Source organism: Camelus ferus, chromosome 32 (assembly GCF_009834535.1).
Source record: "Camelus ferus isolate YT-003-E chromosome 32, BCGSAC_Cfer_1.0, whole genome shotgun sequence".
In the NCBI taxonomy this organism is placed as follows: Eukaryota; Metazoa; Chordata; class Mammalia; order Artiodactyla; family Camelidae; genus Camelus; species Camelus ferus.
The window spans coordinates 2,370,699-2,391,688 of NC_045727.1; the positions used below are offsets into that span (position 1 = coordinate 2,370,699).

A 20,990-nucleotide genomic window follows, 5' to 3' on the forward strand; every position below is an offset into this window, starting at 1 on the left:
AGCCTCCCTCCTTCAACCCCCAGACTGGAGGGGCCCCTGGGGCTCCAGGAGGCCCCCACAGAGCTCTGCAATCGCTGCATTTTTGCCCATTCAACACATGCTGGTACTAGCTAGCCAGTTTCAATGTTTTAATCAAAGTTAGCAGGGTTTGCTGGGGGTTACAAAAATGAAGTCAGCATTTCCTGTAGACCATTGAGGGCCAAGTTTCAAGGTTCTCAGTTTCTCATCATGATTGGAAAATTAAAGTCCCCTCGCTCAACCCACCCCTCGAAGCTGGGGCAAGGGGGCAGGTGCACACTTGAGCCCCTCATCTGTCACCAGCGCCCACATGGTCCACATCTCCAGGGGGCTGAGGCGGTGCACCAGGAGGAGCCCTCTGTACAGGCAGGGGTCCAGAGGGTCCAGGGGCCGCCGGATTCCAAACATTTTGAAGCCTGCGTGGTGCATGGGGCTCACCCCCAGCTTTCTCAGGCACATACCTACAAAGACGTCATCAATGGGGAAGAGTTCGGCCTCTTCCACGGCCGCTTGGAGGCGCTGCACGGTGGCTCTGGACATGACATACCCTCCACCCCCAGCATAGGGCGGGTAGTGGCGGGCCCTATACATGGAAGGTGGGATGAAATATTTGACTTTGGTGTTCCTGTTGGGCAGGGCCTGGCGGATGACATCTCCCACCAGGAGATCCTGGGCCGGGTCCCACCCATCCAGGAACTCCAGCACATTGGGGACATGCACAAAGACATCATCATCTCCCTTTAGCATGAAGCGGGCCTGGGGACAGGCAGCCGCCACCCAGCGCTGCAGGTGCAGCTCCTTGAGTGTCAGGTTGAAGAAGTCCTCAGCAAAGTCCCACTGTAGGATATCGTCAAACTCCCGACTCTCGTAGGCCAGCAGCTGGGCTGGGGGCGCAGGTCCCGCCACCCCCAGGAGGAACACCAGCTTCAGCTGCTGGCCCTTAGCCCAGCTTCCTGCCCGGCCCCAGGTGCTGCGGATGGCTGCACGCCGCTCCACGTGGCCAGGCTGCGACTTGATGGCCAGGAGCAGAAAGGTGTCCTCTGCACAGCCCGAAGGCTCCAGCAAGATGGAGAAGTTGCGGCAGTGGCGGTACGTCAAGAAGAGGCGGTGGCGGTGAGGCAGGAACAGGGAAGCATTAGCCACCGTGTGGTTGGGTGGACACTGGCTGCGGCGGGGCCCTGCGGGAGCCCAGAAGGGCCGGTGGGCCCCGGGGTCCCCGGCTGGCTGGGCCCCCTTCTTCAGGAAGAACAGGCAGCTGAGCAGCAGCACCGCGAGGCTGTACAGGACCAGCCAGCCCAGCCTGCGGAGCATGGCGCGTCCTGCGAGGAAAGCGCGGGTGAGCGGCCTGGGCCCTTCCCCGGCCTCCCCCTCCCAGTTCCAGGAGCAGCGGTTACCCACGGCTCAGCGGCTTAGTCCCTGGGACGTCCTTTGATTCTTATCAGTGTTTCTGCTGACTCTTTCCAGAGTCCCTCTCCCAGGGGACAGACCCCGCACACCTGCTCTGCCAGCCCCCACTTTCCTTCTGTCATCGGCGGCTGTGGGGTCAACTTTTTCTCCAGAAGGACTTGCAGCCACTTTAAAACTGAGGCACCACGAGTGTTGTCAGCATGTCCCAGGAAACTCAAGTACTTAATGAGCTTTAGTGAAAAGGGCACAGCTTATTTCCAAAAAAACCAAAGTGGAGTCTGGTCTGTTGGTGGCAGACCCTGAGTTTCCTGTCTCAGGTGACAGCCCGAGGCACTGCCCTTTAGGAGTTTGCTCCTCCAGGGAAAGGAAGCCACTGCAGGGCAGCAGCAGGGGGCTGTGGCCACCACAGAACATCTGCCTGAAGTAGCCTGAGTTTCCTGGGGAGTCATTTAAATGGGACTTTAGGGGAAAAACACACAGGAAGAGCAGGAAAGCAAGCTGGAGACCTGTACCAGGATGGCTTCCGGGGGCCACGCCTCACTTGTCCCCACCACCGAGTTCTGGTTTTCTCTCAGCAAGTCTCCCAGCGACCCAGAGAGAAGGCTGAGAAATGGTAACTTAGCACAGTAACCTGCCCAAGGTCCACAGTAGCAAAGCCAGGCCTCCATCCCCCTCCTGGTCACCTCCCCTGCCATGCCCCGGTCCAGCCAGCCGTCACTTCATCCAGTGTACCCACGTTAACCTCATCCTGGTCGTCGCCGCCACCACTGCCGCAAAAGAATCTCTTCTAGAGGCTAGGGATGCCAAGACAGGCAGGGTCACAGCCCTCACAGAGACCAAAAAAAGTACAAACTTCAGATAGTGCTGAGAAGAAATTAAAGCAGTGTGATGAAATACAGCGACTGGGAAGGTTATTTTAACCTACAGGAGTTTAGAAAGCCCTCCTTGAAAAAGGACATCTGAGCAAGAAGTGAATGAAGTAAGGGACCAAACCACATGAAGACTGCTGGAGTGTGTGCCGGGCAGAGGGAGCAGTTACGTGCGGAGCTCCTGAAGCGGGACAGGTGGGTGGCGTGGCCTGAGGGTAAAGAGCAAGGAGGAAAGTGGTAGGTGGTGAAGCGGAACAAGAGCACAAGGAGGGAGGCAAAGGCAGTGGTGAGGGGATTGGGAAAGCACTTGGGGTTATATATATTGTAAGCACCATGGAGATCCCTTGGAGGACTTAGCAGAGGCAGTAAAGAATTCACATTGTTTGAAAGGTCACTACTGCTGCCGCTTAGATAATGGATTGTGGAAGGGCAAGAATGGAGACAGGAGACCAGCTAGCAAACTGTTGCATTAATCAGAACCCAGGCGCAGCTGGGACTAGGGTGGTGGCTGTGGAGCGAGTAAGAGCCAGGTGAATTTCAGGAGTGGAAAGTGGATTTCAGGTGTGGAAGATACGCCGGCTGTGGGTGAGGGCCGCTGGGGGAAGGGGGTTGATAATGCCATTTACTGAGAAGTGCGCAAAGCCAGCCGTTTGGTTTTGACTTGTGCATTTCAGAGGCCCAGGCTGAGATGCGCTGTGGACAAGATTTCCCCTTTGCCTAAGGCGCCCCCGATGCAGGCACCCAACACCCTCCCACCCCCACCCTCGGACCTCTGCTGCGGGAACTCAACTGCAACTCTCCACCGCAGTGACGGGGACCATTCCTCTGCTCCCCACTTCCACACACCTACTAGGAATCGAATTCAGTTCCTGCTGAGCGTATGCCTCTCTCCATACCGTGAGCCCAAGCCTGGTCCTTAACCAGCATGGGCTTCAGCGAGTGCACGGCCCCCTCCAATTGGGCGCTGAGTCCTAAGGTTCTGAAATTGTTTCTGGGGTGATAGCTGCCCCGGGTCCTAAAAGGTCTCTGTGACCCAACATGCTACAGTGAGGGAAAGAGTCAAGGGCTGGTTCATTCTCTCCAAGCTACAGTCTCTATAAAGTGCTGTTGTGGGGGCGCAAAGGCCCCGGGGTGCCCAGAGCAAGGACCAGAGCCCCGCGGTCGACACCGCTCCCGGCCTAAGCACAGCGAGCAGGGCTGCCCGCCGCGGCGTCCCGGGCAAGCCGCTCAGGCTCTCCCCGTCCACAACGCCCGGCTCCGGCCACTGTCGCCCCAGAGGGCGAACAGAAGCCGAGAGGCAGCAGGAGGCCGCCTGGTCCAATGGGGGAGAAAAGCCGCCCTCCCGCCGGGCAGTGCGGCCACCGCCCCGCCGCGGCCAAACCTGCGCTTCCCGGGCTGGGGGTCGGCGCCCCTCGGCTCACAGCGGGCCAGCCCCCTCCCAGCAGCGGCCCGGCGCCACCCGCCACTCGCAGACGTACCTGAGCCGCGACGCCGAGCGGGCACAGGCGAGAAGCTCGCGCAGTGGAACCCGCTCCCGGACCGCCCGCTGAGCGCACCTTGCCCGGCACGGCTCGTGCGGGAGGCGGGGCCCCGTCGCGCCGGCCACGCCCCCGGGCTGCCCACCTGCCCGGCCGCGGAGGCGGCTTGGGGCGGGGCTTCTGGGGGGCGGGCCCCGGGTCCCCTCCCCTCCGAGCCCGTCCCGGTTCTCCCCGGCCAGGTCCCCGAGCCGCCCGCCAGCATCCCGCGCCCTGAGCCCCGCTCCCGGGACGCGCGGCGGGACAGACGCGGAGCCGGGGTCTCAGAACAGCCTTTAATCCCTCGCCCTACAGGACCAGCGCCCGGAGCGCCTCCTCCGCCGAGCGGCACTGGGTCAGCTGGATCTGGACCTCCACCGTCAGGGGGTCTGGGTGGTAGTTGCTTTCGTACACTGAAACCAAAGATTTTCCCTTTTCTGAGGAGATAAAAACACGAGTATGTGAATGCGGAGCGATGAGCGGCAGCGCGAAAGGTCTGGCTTGCCCGGCCGCCCCCGACCCGCTCGTCGCACGTCCCCGAAACGCAAACCTGGCCTCCGCTCCAAGGCGACCACAGTGTCACAACCGCATTCCGCCCTCCGGTCTAAACCGTAATAAGGAATAAACCTAAACCACATCTAATTAGGTCATTTAACCAGTCTCAGCTGTTTTGAGTTACAAGACGAACTAGCGCCTTTTTCCTGGAACACCTTTTTCACCTGACAAACTTGTTTATCCCGACGTGAGCACTGGGCAGGCATTTTCTGAAAAACGAATAAAGCAGTCCTGCCACTTCAGGGAAAACAACTGAAAGCATTTTGACAAATACATTTATAACATTCGAGCTTTCAAGTAGAAATTAGAATTTTGGAACATTGTATCTGCCTCCATGAACTTAACAGTTTTCCAATACTCTAAGCCTTTTCTTACGCTGTGGGTAGTGATAAAGAATGCGATTTTTGGATAATGGATAAAGAAATGTGTCAGCAGTTGGAAGATCTGCATAACTCAGTGAGCAAATAACTTATTTTACAAATAGCAGTTGTTATTTTTACAAATACACAACTGCCAGATGTAAGTTACCATTTGTCCGCGGATGTGACAGCCATTCAAAATGCAAAGTGAGAAAAAAAGCGATGTAGACCAAGAGATTTTAACATAACTGATTATGAGAAAATTCATCCATATAGATTGTTTTCACATTGTAACAACCTGTAAAAAAAAACTACTAGTTGTCAAATTTGATGTAATGTCAAAGAAGAATAGCCACAATTACTTAAAAGCCTATTGAAATATTTCTCTTTTCCAGTATACGTCCTTGAGGTTGGACAGTCTTCATACACTTCAACCACACTGACACATCACAGAGACTGACTGCAGAAGCAGCAGAGACTGACTGCAGAAGCAGCTATGCAAACACAGCTGTCCTCAATTAAGCCAGATATTAAAGCGGTTTGTGAAAATATGGAAAAAAAAGTTTTTCTTTTTAAAGCCCATTTTACCCCCATGGCTCAATCACAAATCTCTTGACCATATTTGTACAGGTCTTGAAGTCCAGTAGTGTAAGTCCTTTGTTCTTTTTCAAAGTTGTTTTGGCTATTCTAGGTTCTTTGAATTTCTATATGAACTTTAGAATCAGCTTGCTGATTTCTACCCCCCGCCCCCCCCAAAAAAACCCCTCCAGGGTTATGACTGAGATGATATTAAACATGTAGATCAATCTGAGGAAAACCAACAGTTTAACAACATTGAATCTCCTGGTCTTACGTACATAGTATAACCCCCCACCTATTTAGGTCTTTGATTTTTCTCAGCAGCATTTTATGGTTTTCAGTATACAGAATGTCTACATCCTTGGTCAGGTTTATCCCTGTTTTATATTTTTTCAGTGCTACTGTAAATAGTATTGTTTTAAAATTTCAGTATTTCATTGTTCATTGCTAGTATATGGCAATCATTTTTGAGTACTGATCCTGTATTCTGCAACCCTGTTAAACTCACTTGTTAGTTTTAGATGCTTTTCTGATACAGGTAGTAGGGCTATTCACTTCTCTCTAAATAACTGCTTTAGTTACATCCAACTCATTTGGGTATTTTGTATTTTTATTTTCCTTCAGTTCAAAATGCTATCTAATTTCCCTTTTGATTTCTTCTTTGACCCATGGGTTATTTAGAAGTGTGCTATGTAGTTTCTAAAACTTTGGGGATTTTGCAAATATCTTTGTTACTGATTTCTAATTTAATTCCACTGTGGTCATAGAGGATACTATGTGACTTGAATTCTTTTAAACTATTGAAACTTGTTTTATGGCCCAGGTTATAGAATTATCTCAGTTCTGTGTGCACTCAAAGAGTGTGTGTGTGTGTGTGCGTGCGTGTGCATGTGTGTGTGTGTGTGGTGTGTGTTACTGGATGGCTTACTCTACAGGCATCAGTTAGCTCAAGGTGATTGGCAGTATGATTCAAATCTTCTATATCCTTACTGGTTTTCCGTCTACTTGTTCTATCAACAATTACTTAGAGAGGTGTACTGAAATCTCTGAATATAATTTTGGATTTGTTTACCTTTTCTTGTACTTCTATCAGTTTTTGTTTTATGTATTTTGAAGCTCAGTTATTAGGTGCATACATGTTCAGGACTGTTACATCCTCCTGATGAACTGACTCCTTTATTATTATGAAATGACACTCCTTATCCCTGGTAACAGTCTTTGCTCTGGAGTCTACGCTGCCCAATATTAATACAGTGCTCCCATTTTCTTTTGATTAGCGGTAACATGAATAGCTTTTTCCACCCTTTTAACAGTTTTGTATCTTCCTATTTAAAGTGGGTTTCTGGTAGGTAGCATATAGTTGTCCTTCTTATCTAATTATATCATCTCTGCTTTTTAATTGGGTATTTAGGCCCCTTATATTCAGTGTGACTACTGAAGTAATTGGGTTTAAGACTACCACCTTGTTATTTGTTTTCTATTTATCCCGTATATTGTTTCTTTTTGTTTCCACATTTAGATGAACTGAATATTTTTATGATCTCTGTCTTCTTTCCTCTGTTGGCTAGTAAGCTACAAATCTTTGTTGTGTCATTTTAGAGTTTAAAATAAACTTTTGTTTATTTTTTATCTAAACTCATTGTTTAGAGCTTAAAATAAATATCTTTAACTTATCACAGTCTCGCGTCAGGGGTTATTACACCGCTCCACGTACAGTGACCGGAAGAACCTTACAGACACACACGTTCTCTCCTTGCTCCCACCCTTAGCTTCTGTGCTATTTTTAGCGTCCATTTCACTTCTACATATGGGCACCACAGTACACTTACTTTTTGCATTAAATAATCAACTGTCATGTAAAGATATTTAATAACGAGTCCGTATTTGCCCACAATTACCATCTCCACTTTTTGGCTATTGTGAATAATGCTGCCCAGATCCTCACTTACAGTTCTGTAGTAGTCTCCCAGCTGGATTCCCTCCTCTCTCCCTCCAAGCCAGACAGTTCTTTCTAAAACTGAAATCTAAAACTTACCGATATCGATGGCTGCCACTGCCCGGACCACAAGCCCAGGCTCCTCATACAGCAAATATGGGCTAATGACCCCAAGCTGGAGCAGGACCACAGCTGAGCCAGAAGGACACCGGGCCGCTCCCAGCACTGAGCCTCCCCACCCATTTTATCCTGGCCTCTGCCCAGAGTGCCTCTCCTGCCCGTGTCATAACCGCAGCAGGCCGCTGCACCTCAGGGTGGCAGGGAAGACACAGGGTTTGGTCCCCAGGGTGGGCATGGCCTTCCCACTGGCTGGAAGATACAATTCTCCATCCTTCTATCCCCTTGTCCCCAGTTGGGCTGACCCCTCAGCAGGTTCTGCTATATTTGTGTCCCTCCCTCCAAATTCATATGTTGAAATCCCAGCCCCCAAAGGTGATGATATTAGGGAGGTGGGGGCCTTTGGAAGGGGACTGTGTCCTGAGCACAGAGGGAGACCACCCTCCCCTTCCACCATGTGAGGACCAGGGAGCTGGCACCAGCTGTGAGCCAGGGACAGGACTCTTACCAATGGCTGCTGGCAACTTCGTCTTGGACTTCTTAGCCTCCATAGCATCTAGAAACAAACGTCTGTTGTTTCTAAGCCACCCAGGCTGAGCCATTTCATAGCAACCCGGAGGGGCGAGGACTGGTGCTTGGGAAGCACTCCCTGCCCTGTCGCCATCATCAGTCCTTACCCTTTCTCGCTTTCTTATTCTTTGAATCCTAAGAAAAAGAACCACACAATAGACTCCTCACTGGAGTAGGGGGTGCTGGGGAAGGAGTGGGTGCAGATTCCAGTGCCCTCCCGTGGGCATTCTCACCCCGGCCAGGGCCTCTCTTGGACCAGGAAGGCAAGGCGGGGTCTCCTGCAAGGAGCTGCCCCACCTGCCCGCTTGCCTGGCCCCCCGCACCTGAGAAGGCTGCCCACGTGCAGGTGACCCTTGCCTCATGATGGCCCTTCCTCCTGCTGCCCCTCCCTTCTACTGCCCCTCTTCCCGTGGTTCTGGGCCCCACCCTTAGCCCACTTCCCCTCCCTCCGTGGCCTGGCCACTGCCCTTCCCTGCCCAAGCGCTTCCTTGTGCAGGGGCCCTGCTGTACCCTGAAAAACGTCAGCTTGTCAGTCTCCAAGGTGCGGATCACCCCAAAGTCGCACACGGTGGACACGAATGGCTCCCCTGCAAGCAGGGGCTCCAGGGCAACCCGGCCGCTGCCCAGCACGCGCAGGATGGGCGGGTCCTGACACAGATCCTTCAGAAGCTCCTTCTTCTTCTTGCCCTCCTTCTGCTCCTGCGGGGAGAGGCCGGGCAGGTGGACGGGGCGGGCAGGGGCTGTGGGGGGCGCCCTCCCTCCTCCCCGGCCGCCCCCGCCCGGAGGTACCTTGGCTGCATCCTTCTCCCCTTTGCCTGCCTTGTCTTTCCCATCTTTTCCCTTCTTGTCTTTCTCCTCTTTCTCCTTCTTCCCTTTCTTGTCCTTCTCCCCTTTTCCTTTCTTGGCAGGCAGGGGGCTGTCGGGGGAAGGCGGCACCACAGGCCAGGAGAGAATCTAGGGGACGGAGGCCAGGTCGGGGCTAGACGGCATCTTTCTGGAAAGGCGCTGAGACTCCACCAACAAGGGAGCGGGGCTTCACACACCCAGACAGAAAAGAACAGAGCAGAAGAGGGCAGTGTGAGGCCCCTGGCGAATTCCAGCCGCGCGCCCACCTTCTCCTCCACGATGGTGACAGTGGTTCCTGACATGAGAAAGGCCTTGAGCGGCACCAGGTCGCTCAGCGTGTGCTGCATTTCGTAGTTGCAGGGGATGACGTCCGCCCAGGGCTTGCGAACTGTGCTGAACAGGACTGTCCTGGGGGAGGGAAGATGAAGACACGGGGGCCGTCACCCGGGGGCTGTACCGGGGACCAGGGACAAGGCTGTGCGGGCACAGCGTGGGACTGCGGGGCCAGCCCCCCAGGGAGGCTGGGGCCAGAGGGCTAGGACCCATACGGGCACAGAGGAGAAAACAAAATGATAAATGCCGAGTGGAGACATGCTTCAGGGGCCTGACTGTGCACCGAACAACATGGAAAACAACCAAACATGAATCAAAAGTTTTTTTTTTAAGTTCAGCAAAGTAGTTGTAAAAAAAAAGTAGATTCATGATGAATTTCCTGAGTCATCACAAAGTGCCAAGCAAAATTCTCCTGGGAATGTCACAAGGCCTGGCAAACTGAGGTGGAAATTCATTCTGCTAATTTCTAATTCTAAGCAGACTTAGGACCACAGGGACTCAAGCAGATGTCTGTACACTGGCGTTCACAACAGCATCCTTCATAACAGCCAAAAGGCAGGGACCACCCGAGTGACGGATAAAGAAAAGATGGGACAGCCGTACAATGGACTGTGACTCAGCCTTAACTAAAGGGACTGAAATTCTGACTTGATACAACATGGACAAACTTTGTAGACATTATGCAATAAACCAGACACAAAACGATAAATATTGTCGAATTCCACTTACATGAGGTACCTGGAATAATCAGATTCATAAAGAAGGAAAGTAGAATAGAGGTTCCCGGGGGCTGAGGGAGGAGGAAATGGGGAGTTTTGTTTCACAGAAACACAGTTTCCGTTTGGGAAGGTGAAAAGTTCTAGAGCTGGATGGTGGTGATGGGTGCACAACAATGTGAATGCCTTTAATGACACTGAACTGTCCACTGAAAAAATGGTTAAAATGGTAAATTTTAAGTTATGTGTCTTTCACCACAGTAAAAAAAAAAAAAAAAAAGATGCTGAAAACTGTGAACTCCAGGAATATGATGCCGCATTACTCATTTTCAAATGCCTCGTGCCTAATCTAGCTCCTGGCAAATCAAGACAAGCACTTGATGAATGAATGGATTCATTAATAAATCAGTTATCTGTGCCACTGGATTTCTAAAGTATACTGGAGAGTAAAAATTCTCAAAATAGTAATATATTGGGTCTAAAGCAGGAACAACGAGTCCCCCAGACTAGAATTCAGAATCCGTAGGAGTTAGGTTGGAATTACAATGTGCGTGATAACCACGAGGAAGCAGTGTGACGCGTGTTGTTTTAACAACTCGGTCACAGCCTGGAGGAGCAATAACAACATACTGTCACAAATTTAAGGTAAATCTGAGTTAAACATGAATTTTAAAAACTAGAAGAGAATACAAGACTTACTCCAGCACCAAGGCGGGAGAAAATCTTTTCCTCCAAGTAGAGTGCAATCAAAGATAAAGTTACGGATCAAAGTATAATAGAGGCTGCATTCAACAAAATAACAATGCCAGTCCAGGGCTTGCAGATCAGCTGTGCAAAACGCACGTTAAGAGGGCAACATAAAACTAGAGGAAGTACATGTGATGTTAAAAATCAGGGATGCGGACAGAAAGAATCTGAGACAGAGTGTGAATACATACTTCCCAGATTAAAGAAATGTCATAACCTCCTGAAATTTAAAATGTATGCAAAAAAAAAAAACCCAATGATAAAATTGTGTACACAAACACGCCAAGGATGGCATTCAAAAATCTACTAGATGAAAGAAAGGAGCTGCTGACACGGTCTGTTTGCAGGCCAGCATCTCCGCTACGGTCATCTTCCTAGACTGCACGTCTGACTTGGGACTCCTCTGCTGAAAACTTTTAACAGTTTCCCATCAGGAGGAAGCAGGCTTTCTCTCTGTCTGTCCACCTTTCCAGCTCTATGTCTTTCCAATCTCCACCTTCTTCCATATTCCATCTTCCTTCGGCCGTTTTCTCCTAAATCTACGTGCCCATCACAGGAGCGCGGACGCCCCCCTGTACCTGCCAGAGGGCAGCGCTCCTCACGCTGAGCGTCCACTGCCCGCCGTTGGTGCGGGTCCCTCCCGACTTGGGTGAGGGCCCCACGGAACACACCGAGATGAAGTATCTTGCTGGCTCTCTGCGAGCCTCACACCCAGAATCATGCCTGTTAAGAGTAGTTAATTGTGTGGGATGACTTGGATGGAGGTGAGGAAGCTTTTGTTTTATAATTAACACGATCTTTAAAGTGGTAGAATTCATTTTTTTTTTTGGTACCCCAGGTGGGACCCGAACCCACAATCCCTGGCTTTCGGAGGCCAGTGCCTTATCCATTAGGCGACTGGGGCTAATGTGGTAGAATTCTTTGTGGCTCTTAATGTTTTTGTGCATCTTTCCAAAATGACAACAGCAGCAGCAGCGGTGGCAGCGGCGGCTGTGATTAACTCCGCGCACCGGCGCGGAAGGGCTGCCTCCATCACCGCCCTCCCTGCGGCGGGCCAGCTGCTCCGGCACCGGTGGGAGCACCAGTACCAGGGCCTGAGCGATTTCCGCTGCCCCCGCAGTCTTGACAAGCCTGTATCACTCACGCTCTGTTGAGGTTTTAAATAATTTAAACAAAAATAGTTCTTTCAACACACTTTGACAGCAGCTGGCTTCTCACATTCCTTGAGGGCATCAGCAGCGAAGTAATTCTGTGCGAAGGGAAAGCTCAGCCCACTAGACCTCAGCTGCAAATTGTGCTTTCTGCCCTTCTGGTCATCAGAAGAACCAAGTAACGGCAAAAAGCGGATTAACAGGAATTTTGCAATCAATCAACCAATAAAGCCAAACCAGGCTCGATGTTTTGAAATTAGTACAAAATCAGTTAACAGAGCTTCAATACTAAGTGAGAACTGACTCTTCAGTTCTTGTAAAATTCATCATCATCAAAAAGCATGATCAAATAAGGCAAAACATCTATCTATTCATACATGAGAAATATGAACCTATTCATATGTCTCATACACACGAAGCCTGTGGAATGGACTGAGACTGGACTTACTAGGGCAGGAAAGAACCTGCTACTCAGGTTGGAAGATCTGTACCACGTGTTAGATAAATCCTAGATGAATTAAAAATTTAAACCGTCTCACCCCACAGATCAGGAGTGGGCTGCAGGGGACACTCAGGATCCAAACGAGAAAGGGGAGGCAGGTGCAGTCTGAACTCAGGTCCAGCTGGTGACCCACAGCCCTGCTCCCCACCAGGGTGCATCCTTACCCCGGGGATGGGCAGAGCCGGGGATCCAGATGCGGCCGGAGCTTGGCCAGCTCTTCAGCAGAGTCCACAGACGTCCGCAGCAAGGGTGCCGACCCACCAGAGACCAGAGACTCCTCCATCTCACCCGACTGCGACTGGGAGACTGGCCCGGACTCTACGGAGTCTTCAGCCTCTTCTACGACCTCTTCAGGAACATCCTCACCCAGCTGCTCTGTGCTGGGAGAGGGCTTGACAATCTGCCAGAGAAAACACGAAAACACACCCAGGGCTGCCGTCCTCGGGCGCTCATCTGACATGATGACGCGAAGGTGGGTGAACGGGTGCCTGGGTTTTGGTGGGTGTGACGCACGGCAGACACAGGGGCTTGGGAGGCAGGAAGTTAGAAAAAAAAACGAAAGTCTTATTTCTTCTGAAAGTCCTGTGTTAAGAGCAAAAACAGTAACTTCCGCATGAGACACGGTACCCTCACTTTTCTCCTAGTCTGATGACATCATTGGGTTTTCTCTTCACGGGAAGGGAGATGGGACGTGTACGGGAAGTTGGAAACGGGGCTGGGAAGCCATCAGCCTAGTTGGGAAATTCTGGGCTGCTCCAGAGTTACTCCAGCTGCAAGAAAGGGGCTGAGCCGAAGCCAGTCTCCTGCTTGGAGCAGGGTATGAATTGGGAAGATCCACATTAAGAGTTTCCCTGGGCCCTCAAAGCCGTTCTGCCTGCCGGTAGACCCCATGGACTTGAGAGCAGAGCCCCACACGTTCCCAGGACAGCCCGAGGGCACGCACCTCAGCCAGCACGCCGCCGTATCCATTTCCCTCGGCTTCTTCATCTTCCACAAAATCGTAGGTTACGTAATAGCTGTAAGTGATGAAAGGGCCCTGGGGCCCTGGTTCTGGGTCCAAGACCGAGGTGTCCAGAACCCCTCGGACATTTCCAATAGTCACCACCAACTGTGCTTCCTGGGTGAGGAGATCTGCAAGGGCGAGGGGCTGGGGTGAGGGGAGCCCCAGGGGTGAAGTGGACAGACAGACGGATGGGGATGGGGGTGGCAGGGGGAGCAGGTGAGCATGGCTCCTGCATTCTTTCTTCCCACAGACTTGAGTTCAAATCCCAGCTCTGCCAAGTTCAAACAATGATTTGGGGGTAAGTCTCCTTTGCATAAGACACCCCTCCTCTCAAGCCTTGTTTTCCAGATCTGTGTGATGGGAGTGCAGGATGGTTACAGACGGGACCATGTCGCCTGGCACGCAGCAGCTATCACTATCAGTTTTCTCGCCCTGACCTTGAGGAGGCTCTGATGCAGCTTGTGGTGGGAGCCACAAGGGGGTGATCTCAAGCCACCATGGAAGTGAAGAAACTGATTGAATGTTTCCCTTTTGCCTAGGAAGGGAGGGGACCGTGGTGGTCCCAGCCTCCCTACCACTTCTGTCCCCAAATCTCAATCACAAAGGTCAAAATCTGGGAGAGAACTCTGACCAAGAAGGTGAGCTACACGTGACCAGGGTCTGGGTCAGCCGGAGAGTTGGGTGACAGATGGACATGTGCACCCAGCAGGGTGGTGGACGGGCAAGCGGCTCCCCCGTCCCCTCGCCCTGCCCATCAGCCCCTTACCCCCGCTGTGCCTCAGCCCCCGGAACTGATGCTTCTCACTGGATGTCACTGTGATGTCGTCCAGCACGCAGAGCCGGGACAGGCTGTCGATGGTGAAGCCCCGGTAGTAGGGCACCAGGGCCAGAGGGTTCCCCTGCAGCACCAGCAGCCTCAGGCACGGGAGCGTTCTGAGGCTGGCCACCATGCTCCTCAGGTCCGTCAGGTCGTTGAAGCTCAGGTCCAGGGAGACGAGGTTGGGCCTAGAAGGTGAGCAAGACCATCCAGGAGTCAAGGGGAAGAGGCCTCGTCCATCCAGACTCAGGAAGCTGGGGGTGCCTGGCCCCGCCCCTTTGCCCACCTGGCCAGTGAGGGGGGCCGGGAAGTGGGGCAGGGGCAGCCCCCCGACTGCACAAACCAGAAAGCAAACTGATGGCAGCTCTGAGAACAGAGGGAAACAACAAAAAACCCACAGGGGGACACATCGGCGCCCATTTGTGATCGCAGGTGACCGTCTCCCGCTGACTGAGTTCGGCGGATTGACCTCCCCCTTCCTGCTTTCACCCTGCAGGTGAGGCGGGCCAGCCCGGGAAAACAGTCCGGGGAAACACACAAGAAGAGCATCTCGTGGGGACCAGCACGCAGACGCTCCCCAGTGTCACCTTCAAGGGAATGGGTGGAAACACAGCAAAATCGATCGGCAGGAAGCGTACCCTCCTTTTAATTTCAAAACGGCGAGAGACAGAGGCTTCCCATGTATGTTTTTCTATGAAAGCCACACTCAGCAACGAGCAGGTTACGTTATGGCAAGCCAGTTTTCTAAATCAAAACTCAGAACCCTTGGGGCTCTGTCCTGGGGATGAGTGAACCCGGCTGTCACAGAAAGTCCAAAGTGGAGGTTTCCTTCCCGCGCTGCGGCCAGTGGGAGGAAGGGACCTGGAATCGGATGTGGCCAAGGCTGTGTGGGGGCAGCTTGGCCGAGAGCAGGAGGACGAGGAGGAGGAAGGAAATGAGGGTCAGGGAGAGGGGGCTTCCCAGAGCACCTTCCCAGGCTACCTGGGGAGCACGGACAGGGGGGCGACCTGCGCCTGGTGTCCTTCCTGGCTGTGAAGGAGGGAACGGCAGTGACCCTAAGCCCCAGGGGATGTTCACAGTGAGCTTCCACAGGCCTCTGGCCCCGCTTCCTCTGATGATCTTTCACAGGGCGTCTCCCACCCACTCAGGCTCCCCAGATCCGGGGTTTCCGTTCCCCACTGCTCCCCAAGGAGACAAGGTCAAACCAAGAGTTGTCCATCAGGCAGCAGTTCTCAAGGGGGGGCTGTTCTGCCCCCAAAGTGGGATTCAGTGCTGTCTGGAGAACTTTTGGTTGTCACAGCTGGTGCGGGGTGGGGGCTGCCGGCATCTGGTGGGCAGAGGCCGCGGATGCTGCTTCCCACAGTGCCCGGCACAGACCTCACAGCGCAGAGTTATCCAGCCCAAATGTCAACAGAAACCCCAAAGCTAAAGCATGTCCTCAAAGCAGAAGGTCCCACTCACTCCCACTCCCTCTCAGTGTCCCCTCTCTGGGCTTCGGTGGGATTTTTTTGTTTATTGGGTCAGAGAAATAAATCCTAGGTCTGGTGTCAGCAGCCAACCAGGCGTCATTATAGGAAAGAGCAAAGCCATGTCTTCCCAGCCACCAGGGTGGAGCGGCCCAAACCTAGTGCTTAACCCCTCCCCCTCTTCCACGTGGGGCTCCCGGGTTACCAGTGGTCGCTGGTGACGTACAGACTCTCCAGCGGGCCCAGAAGCTTGTTGTGGCCCAGCCCCAAGTGCTGCAGCCCCGGGGGCGGGCCGGAGCACAGACACTCCACGCTGCTCATCTTGTTGCCGTAAAGTTCCAACACCTGCAACACGGCCAAGGCGCTTGTGAGCCGGGTCAGCCGAGAATCCACTTCCCTCCTCCCGCCCTGGGCAACGCAGGAGGGCAATTACGAAGCACTCACACCCTGTCTCCCTGAGTCCATCAGGACACCCTTTTAAAAATCTGCGAAGAAAGTACTCCTGCAGCAGGTGTCAGGAAGTTTCCTCTTCTTTTGTGGAGGAAACTTTAAAATCTAGAGTGGAGGTGATGTCGTGGGGCTGGGGGAGAGGAGCTACGTAACATTTCGGCAACTCCTCACCCCATGATGTGGAAGGGATCCTAGATGGAATGGGGAATAAACCCAAAGGTAACAGAGTTGCTGTATCTCTCCTCCAAGGCCTCGCCGGGTTCTTTCTTGGGTGGGGCACTGAGCCAGATTCCTGAGTCTCTTCTGCCACCAAATCTACTAGTCTCACATTTAATTTAAAATCGAGACCCATTCTGACATCTGAAGATTCATAACAAAACCTGGCCTACATTTTAAAACTTTCTATAGTGGTAAAATATATATAACATAATTTTCCATTTTAACCGCGAAGTTCAGCAGCATTAAGTCCATTCACATTGGTGGACAACTACCATCACTGTCCATTTCCAACACTATATCGCTACAAACAGATACTCTGTACCCATTGAGCAACAATTCCCCAGTCCCTGTCCCCTGCCCCCAGTAACCTCTAATCTGCTTTCTTTCTCTATGGATTTGCCTCTTCCAGGTATTTCATGTCAGTGGAATCATCTAATTCGAGGCCTTCTGTGTCTAGCCTCTTTCATCGTGTTTTCAAGGTCTGATCATGTTGTACATGTGTCATCGCTCCTTTCTGAGAATCAATAACGTTCCACTGAACGGATACACCACATTTTGCTGATGGATTGTCTGTTGCTAACACGTGGGTGATCTCCACTTTCTGGCTGTGTGAATAAGGCTGCTATGAATACAAGAGTCAGTTTGAGTTCCTGCCTTCAGTCCCTCTGGGCATAGACCTAGGAATGGAATTAATTACTGGGTTATATGGAAATTCTATTTAACTTTGTGAGGAATTTGGCTTCTGCCTCAAAAGCCTGGGGCTGGCCTTAGCACACAGACACAAGGACTAAACTTTGGCAGAGGCAGGGGAGAGGCCGGGCTTCTGGGCAGCACTGGCCAGAGCCCCCAGTAGAACCTGGGCTCCTTTACCTTGAGAGTCGGGGGCAGGTTGGTGGGGTCAATCTCCTTGATTAGATTAGCACTCAGAATCAACTCTTCAAGCTTCACAAATTTCAGGAGGTCTTTGTCTACCAGGCTCACCTGGAAGGCAAGGAGAGGGAGCTCAGAGCTCTAGTGGGCGAGGCAGCCCTGGGGCAGGAACTGAGTCCACGTGAGGACAGCAACGGGGATCTGTCTTCAGAGCAACCCCCCTCAGCCCCACCCTTTCCTCTCCCTCCCTGCATCCTCCGGCCAGCATCCAGGTGCCTCCGCCACCGCAGTGGCCCCTCACCTCTTCAACCCTCACTCCTCCTCTGACTGCAGGCGTTGTCCAACTGCCAGCTCCCTGTCCCATGTCCCTTGCTGGGCAGGAATCCCACTTCTTTGCTGTCTACCCCAGAGCCACGGTGAACCCTAAGGTCTTAAGGAATCACTCCAGTTTACACACAGCAGGTTCAGACCAGAAGCTTCAGGGGCTTCTGTGAATCCGCAGTTCCCTTCAGCGTCAAGGACATCAGGGGCCCTGCCTGGCCCAGCCTCTCTTCTCTAGGGTGATCGACTGTGCCAGCTTGCCCTGCAGGATGTCTGGCCCTTCGAGTAATCAGCAGGAGGGCAGAGCGGGGTCTTCCCACCAAGTACCATAAGGGGAGTGGCCTCCTTAACATCAACTCTGTGTTCTGGTCTGTTCCCGCACTCACCTGCTTGTCCACCACCCGCAGCGACTTGAAGTAGGTGTAGAAGAAGCTGTCTTTGAGCACCAGGGGGTTCTGGATGGCCAGTTCTCTCAGAAAACAGTCCTCTGCACTTGAGGCCTCTGGCAGAGCCCAGGGTGAGTGGGGGCTTCGGACCAGGCCCAGCAGGTCCTCCACCGTCTCCTCCCCAGGGCTCACCGCCTCCTCCTCTCTGGGGACCAGCTCCCGCCATGCTCGTGAAGTTTGAGGAAGAAAGCGCGACTTATTCTGCAGGCGTGGAGACAGAGAATGTCCCTCTGTAAGACGCAGCCCTTTCATGCGTTCCAAACTCTCAAAACGGGATCGATTGTGAAAGAGGACAATCAGGGATAGTTTAGAAGCCAGAAGGCACAAAAGGCAATCTGCGGGATGCAATTAGTCAAGGAAAAGTTTTTGGATAAGAGGTAGCGAGGCTGAAAAAGTAAATTCAGAACCTTCAGATGACATAAGTGGAAGATGAAAGAATTCAGTCCCTGAGTTTATTCTCTCCCACTCTTTCCTCTGGAGAGACGTCTGTGAAACCCTAAATAAAGCTCAGCACCATGCCAGGCACACAGGAGGTGCTCAACAAGTGTTTGTTGATGAAACAAAAACATTAGTCCCCTGATTACTCAGTTTTCACTTCTATGAAAATGGGAACCAGCTTACAAGGGTATGTGGGGCCCCAGCTTCCCATCAGGCCCACAGGAACCAGTCAGGACGCAAGGTATTTCCCCGCACACTTGAGCAGCCCCCAGTTCTGGATGTGTGCTCCTCCTCCCATCAAGCTGGCCACATCCAGCACGGTCCTAACTGCGGACACTGTTTGCAGGATGAGCTTTTCATCCCCAAAGGAGCCTGGTGTCCTTAAGACAGCCAGGGGCCTGCCCCGGACCAACCTGGTGTGCTCAGGATGGGGCCTCACTCTGGTGGAGGAGGGGGCTCTGCCCTCCTACCTGGGTCAGCCCCCACGCGCCTGCGTAGGGGCCTATTCCATCCACCCCTGCAGTGGCCCTGTTCCCACAGTCCATCCCCGTCCCCACCCTCCCCACACGGCTAGATCCAGACCTCTTAGGCTTCTCCAGGTCAGCCAACCCGCAGGAATGGCGGCCCGTTCAGCTCCTGGGGCCAGACCTACCCCGGCCCCGCTCCCAGCTCCTCGGCCCTGGCCTGGTCCCCGGTCAGTCCCCTCCGTCCCCCAGACTCCCATGCCCCTCCTGCGGCCGCGCCCGCACCCAGCTGCCGATGCCGCACGGGAACTCGCGCAGACACAGCTGCCGCAGGTGCTCCCGGACCGCCGTGCTCACGGTTCCGGCGGGCGCCTCCATGCCCGCGGGGTCGCCTCCATGCCCGCGGGGTCGCCACGCCAGCCGGTTGCTAGGCAACCACCCGGAAGCTCTCGCCGGGGCCCGGCGCGTGCTCGTGCTCGAGCCGGCGGGGGCGCGCGGGGGCGCGGGCGCTCCTGGGACCCATTACTTCCCGGAACCTGCGCACTTTTCCTGGCCGGGAATCCGAGACCCCGACTCAGACCCAGACGGGCTGCGTTTTCTCTTCCCACCTCATCTGTGCTCGCAGCTGTAAAAGTGGGATCATCATACACTCCCCGGCACAGCTGGGGGCGATAACTGTGGTGCCCTCAGCGGGCCGCGGACGCTCCCCATATGCTACTCTGTTGTTACTTCTCCTCCCAGTCACCCTCCGAATAAAGTGTTAATTCTTAACCCCTTTTGACAGAACTGGAAAGGAGGAATGAGGCCAAGATCAATCTTAACACTCTAATCAGTGGATTCCACCACGGTGGGTCTCTTTAATCCTTGAGTCAGGGGTTTTAACCACTGTCCACTTAGACAACTGGTTTAATACCAATGCCCCATTTCACACGGATTCAATCTCATTCGCCTCTCCGGTCCTCAGAGCGTCTAGCCCACTGCCCGCCACTCAGTAGGGGCTCCTGAGCACTGCTTTATGAAATTAATCAGGTTCCTATAATTTGGAAATGCAACTTTTTTTTGGTGGACGGGGCAGTAATTAGGTTTATTTATTTATTTTTTTAGTGGAGATACTGGGATTGAACCCAGGACCTCATGCCTGCTAAGCACATACTGTACCAGTGAGCTACACCCGCCTCCCCCTGGAAATGCAACATCTTGATTGAGATCTAGTTTAACCCGCTTAAAGTGTACAGTTCTGTGGTTTTCAGTAGAGTCACAGGGCCACTGTATTAATAATGCAACTACCACTGTAGTCTGACTTTCAACATTTCCCTTACCCCAAAAGGAAATACCTTACCCATTAGCAGTCAACCCCACCCCCCTATTTGCCCAGCCCTGGTAACCACAAATCTGCTTTCTTCCTCTGTGGATTTGCCTCTTCTAGATATTTCATGTAAGTGGACTTATACAGTATTCGTCCTTATGTGAGTGGCTTCTTTCGCAGCCTAATGTCTTCAAGGTTCATCTGTGTTGTGGCCTGGGTCAGTACTTCGTTCCTTTCTATGACTGAATAATAATGCTATAGGGACAGACTGGGTTTTGCTTATCCATTCATTGGTTGATGAACATTTGGGTTGTTTCCACTTCTTGACTTTTATGAATAATGCTGCCATGAACATTCATGTACAAGTTCTGTATGAACATATGTTTTCTTGTCTCTTCGGTAGATACCTAGCAATGAAATTGCTGGGTCACGTGGTAACTGTATGTTTAATGTTTTGAGGACACTTCAAAACCGTTTTGCACAGAAGCTGTACCATTTTACATTTCTACCAGCAATATATGAGGGTTCCAATTTTTTTTATATCCTCACCAATACCTATTATTTTACATTTTAAATAATTATATCCATCTTAATTAATAGGTGTGACGTAGCATCTCATTGTGGTTTTTATTTGCATTTCCTTTATGCCTAATTATTTTGATCATCTTTTCGTGTTTATTGGCCATTTGTATATCTTCTTTGGAGAAAAATCTATTCAAATATTTTGGTCACTTTTAAATTGGGTTGTCTTTTTATTGTTGAGTTGTAAGAGTATTTATATATTCTGGATACTAGCCCCTTGTCTTATATGTGATTTTCTCCCATTCTGGGGGTTGTCTGTCACTTTCTTGATAGTGTCCCTTGACAAACAAAAGTTTTTTAATTTTTGCGATGTAATTTATCTGTGTTTTCTTTGGTTGCTTGTACTTTTGGTATCATCTTAAGAAACCACTACCTAAACCACAAAATTG

At 52.1% G+C, this 20,990-nt stretch overlaps 1 protein-coding gene across 5 annotated transcripts; it reads right to left on the reverse strand.

Annotated features, from left to right (window-relative positions):
- Positions 1-113: 113 nt before the first annotated feature.
- LOC102519927 (N-acetyllactosaminide beta-1,3-N-acetylglucosaminyltransferase 4) lies at positions 114-19,153 on the reverse strand. 5 transcript variants are annotated; one of them, XM_032471307.1, is made up of 13 exons: positions 18,999-19,153; positions 17,752-18,012; positions 17,045-17,155; positions 15,732-15,850; positions 13,989-14,227; positions 13,163-13,350; positions 12,384-12,619; positions 9,037-9,178; positions 8,714-8,878; positions 8,435-8,623; positions 8,032-8,059; positions 7,863-7,910; positions 114-1,337 (listed from the first exon to the last, which is right to left on the reverse strand). In XM_032471307.1, exons 1-13 carry the CDS (start codon positions 19,089-19,091, stop codon positions 256-258), a joined length of 2,901 nt encoding a protein of 966 aa, XP_032327198.1. In that variant the 5' UTR covers positions 19,092-19,153; the 3' UTR covers positions 114-255. The 5 variants fall into 5 exon arrangements, with proteins under 5 accessions (XP_032327198.1, XP_032327197.1, XP_032327202.1 ...); XM_032471306.1 differs by having other exon boundaries at positions 15,711-15,850; XM_032471308.1 differs by lacking the exon at positions 114-1,337 and adding an exon at positions 4,091-4,245 and having other exon boundaries at positions 15,711-15,850.
- Positions 19,154-20,990: the final 1,837 nt, after the last annotated feature.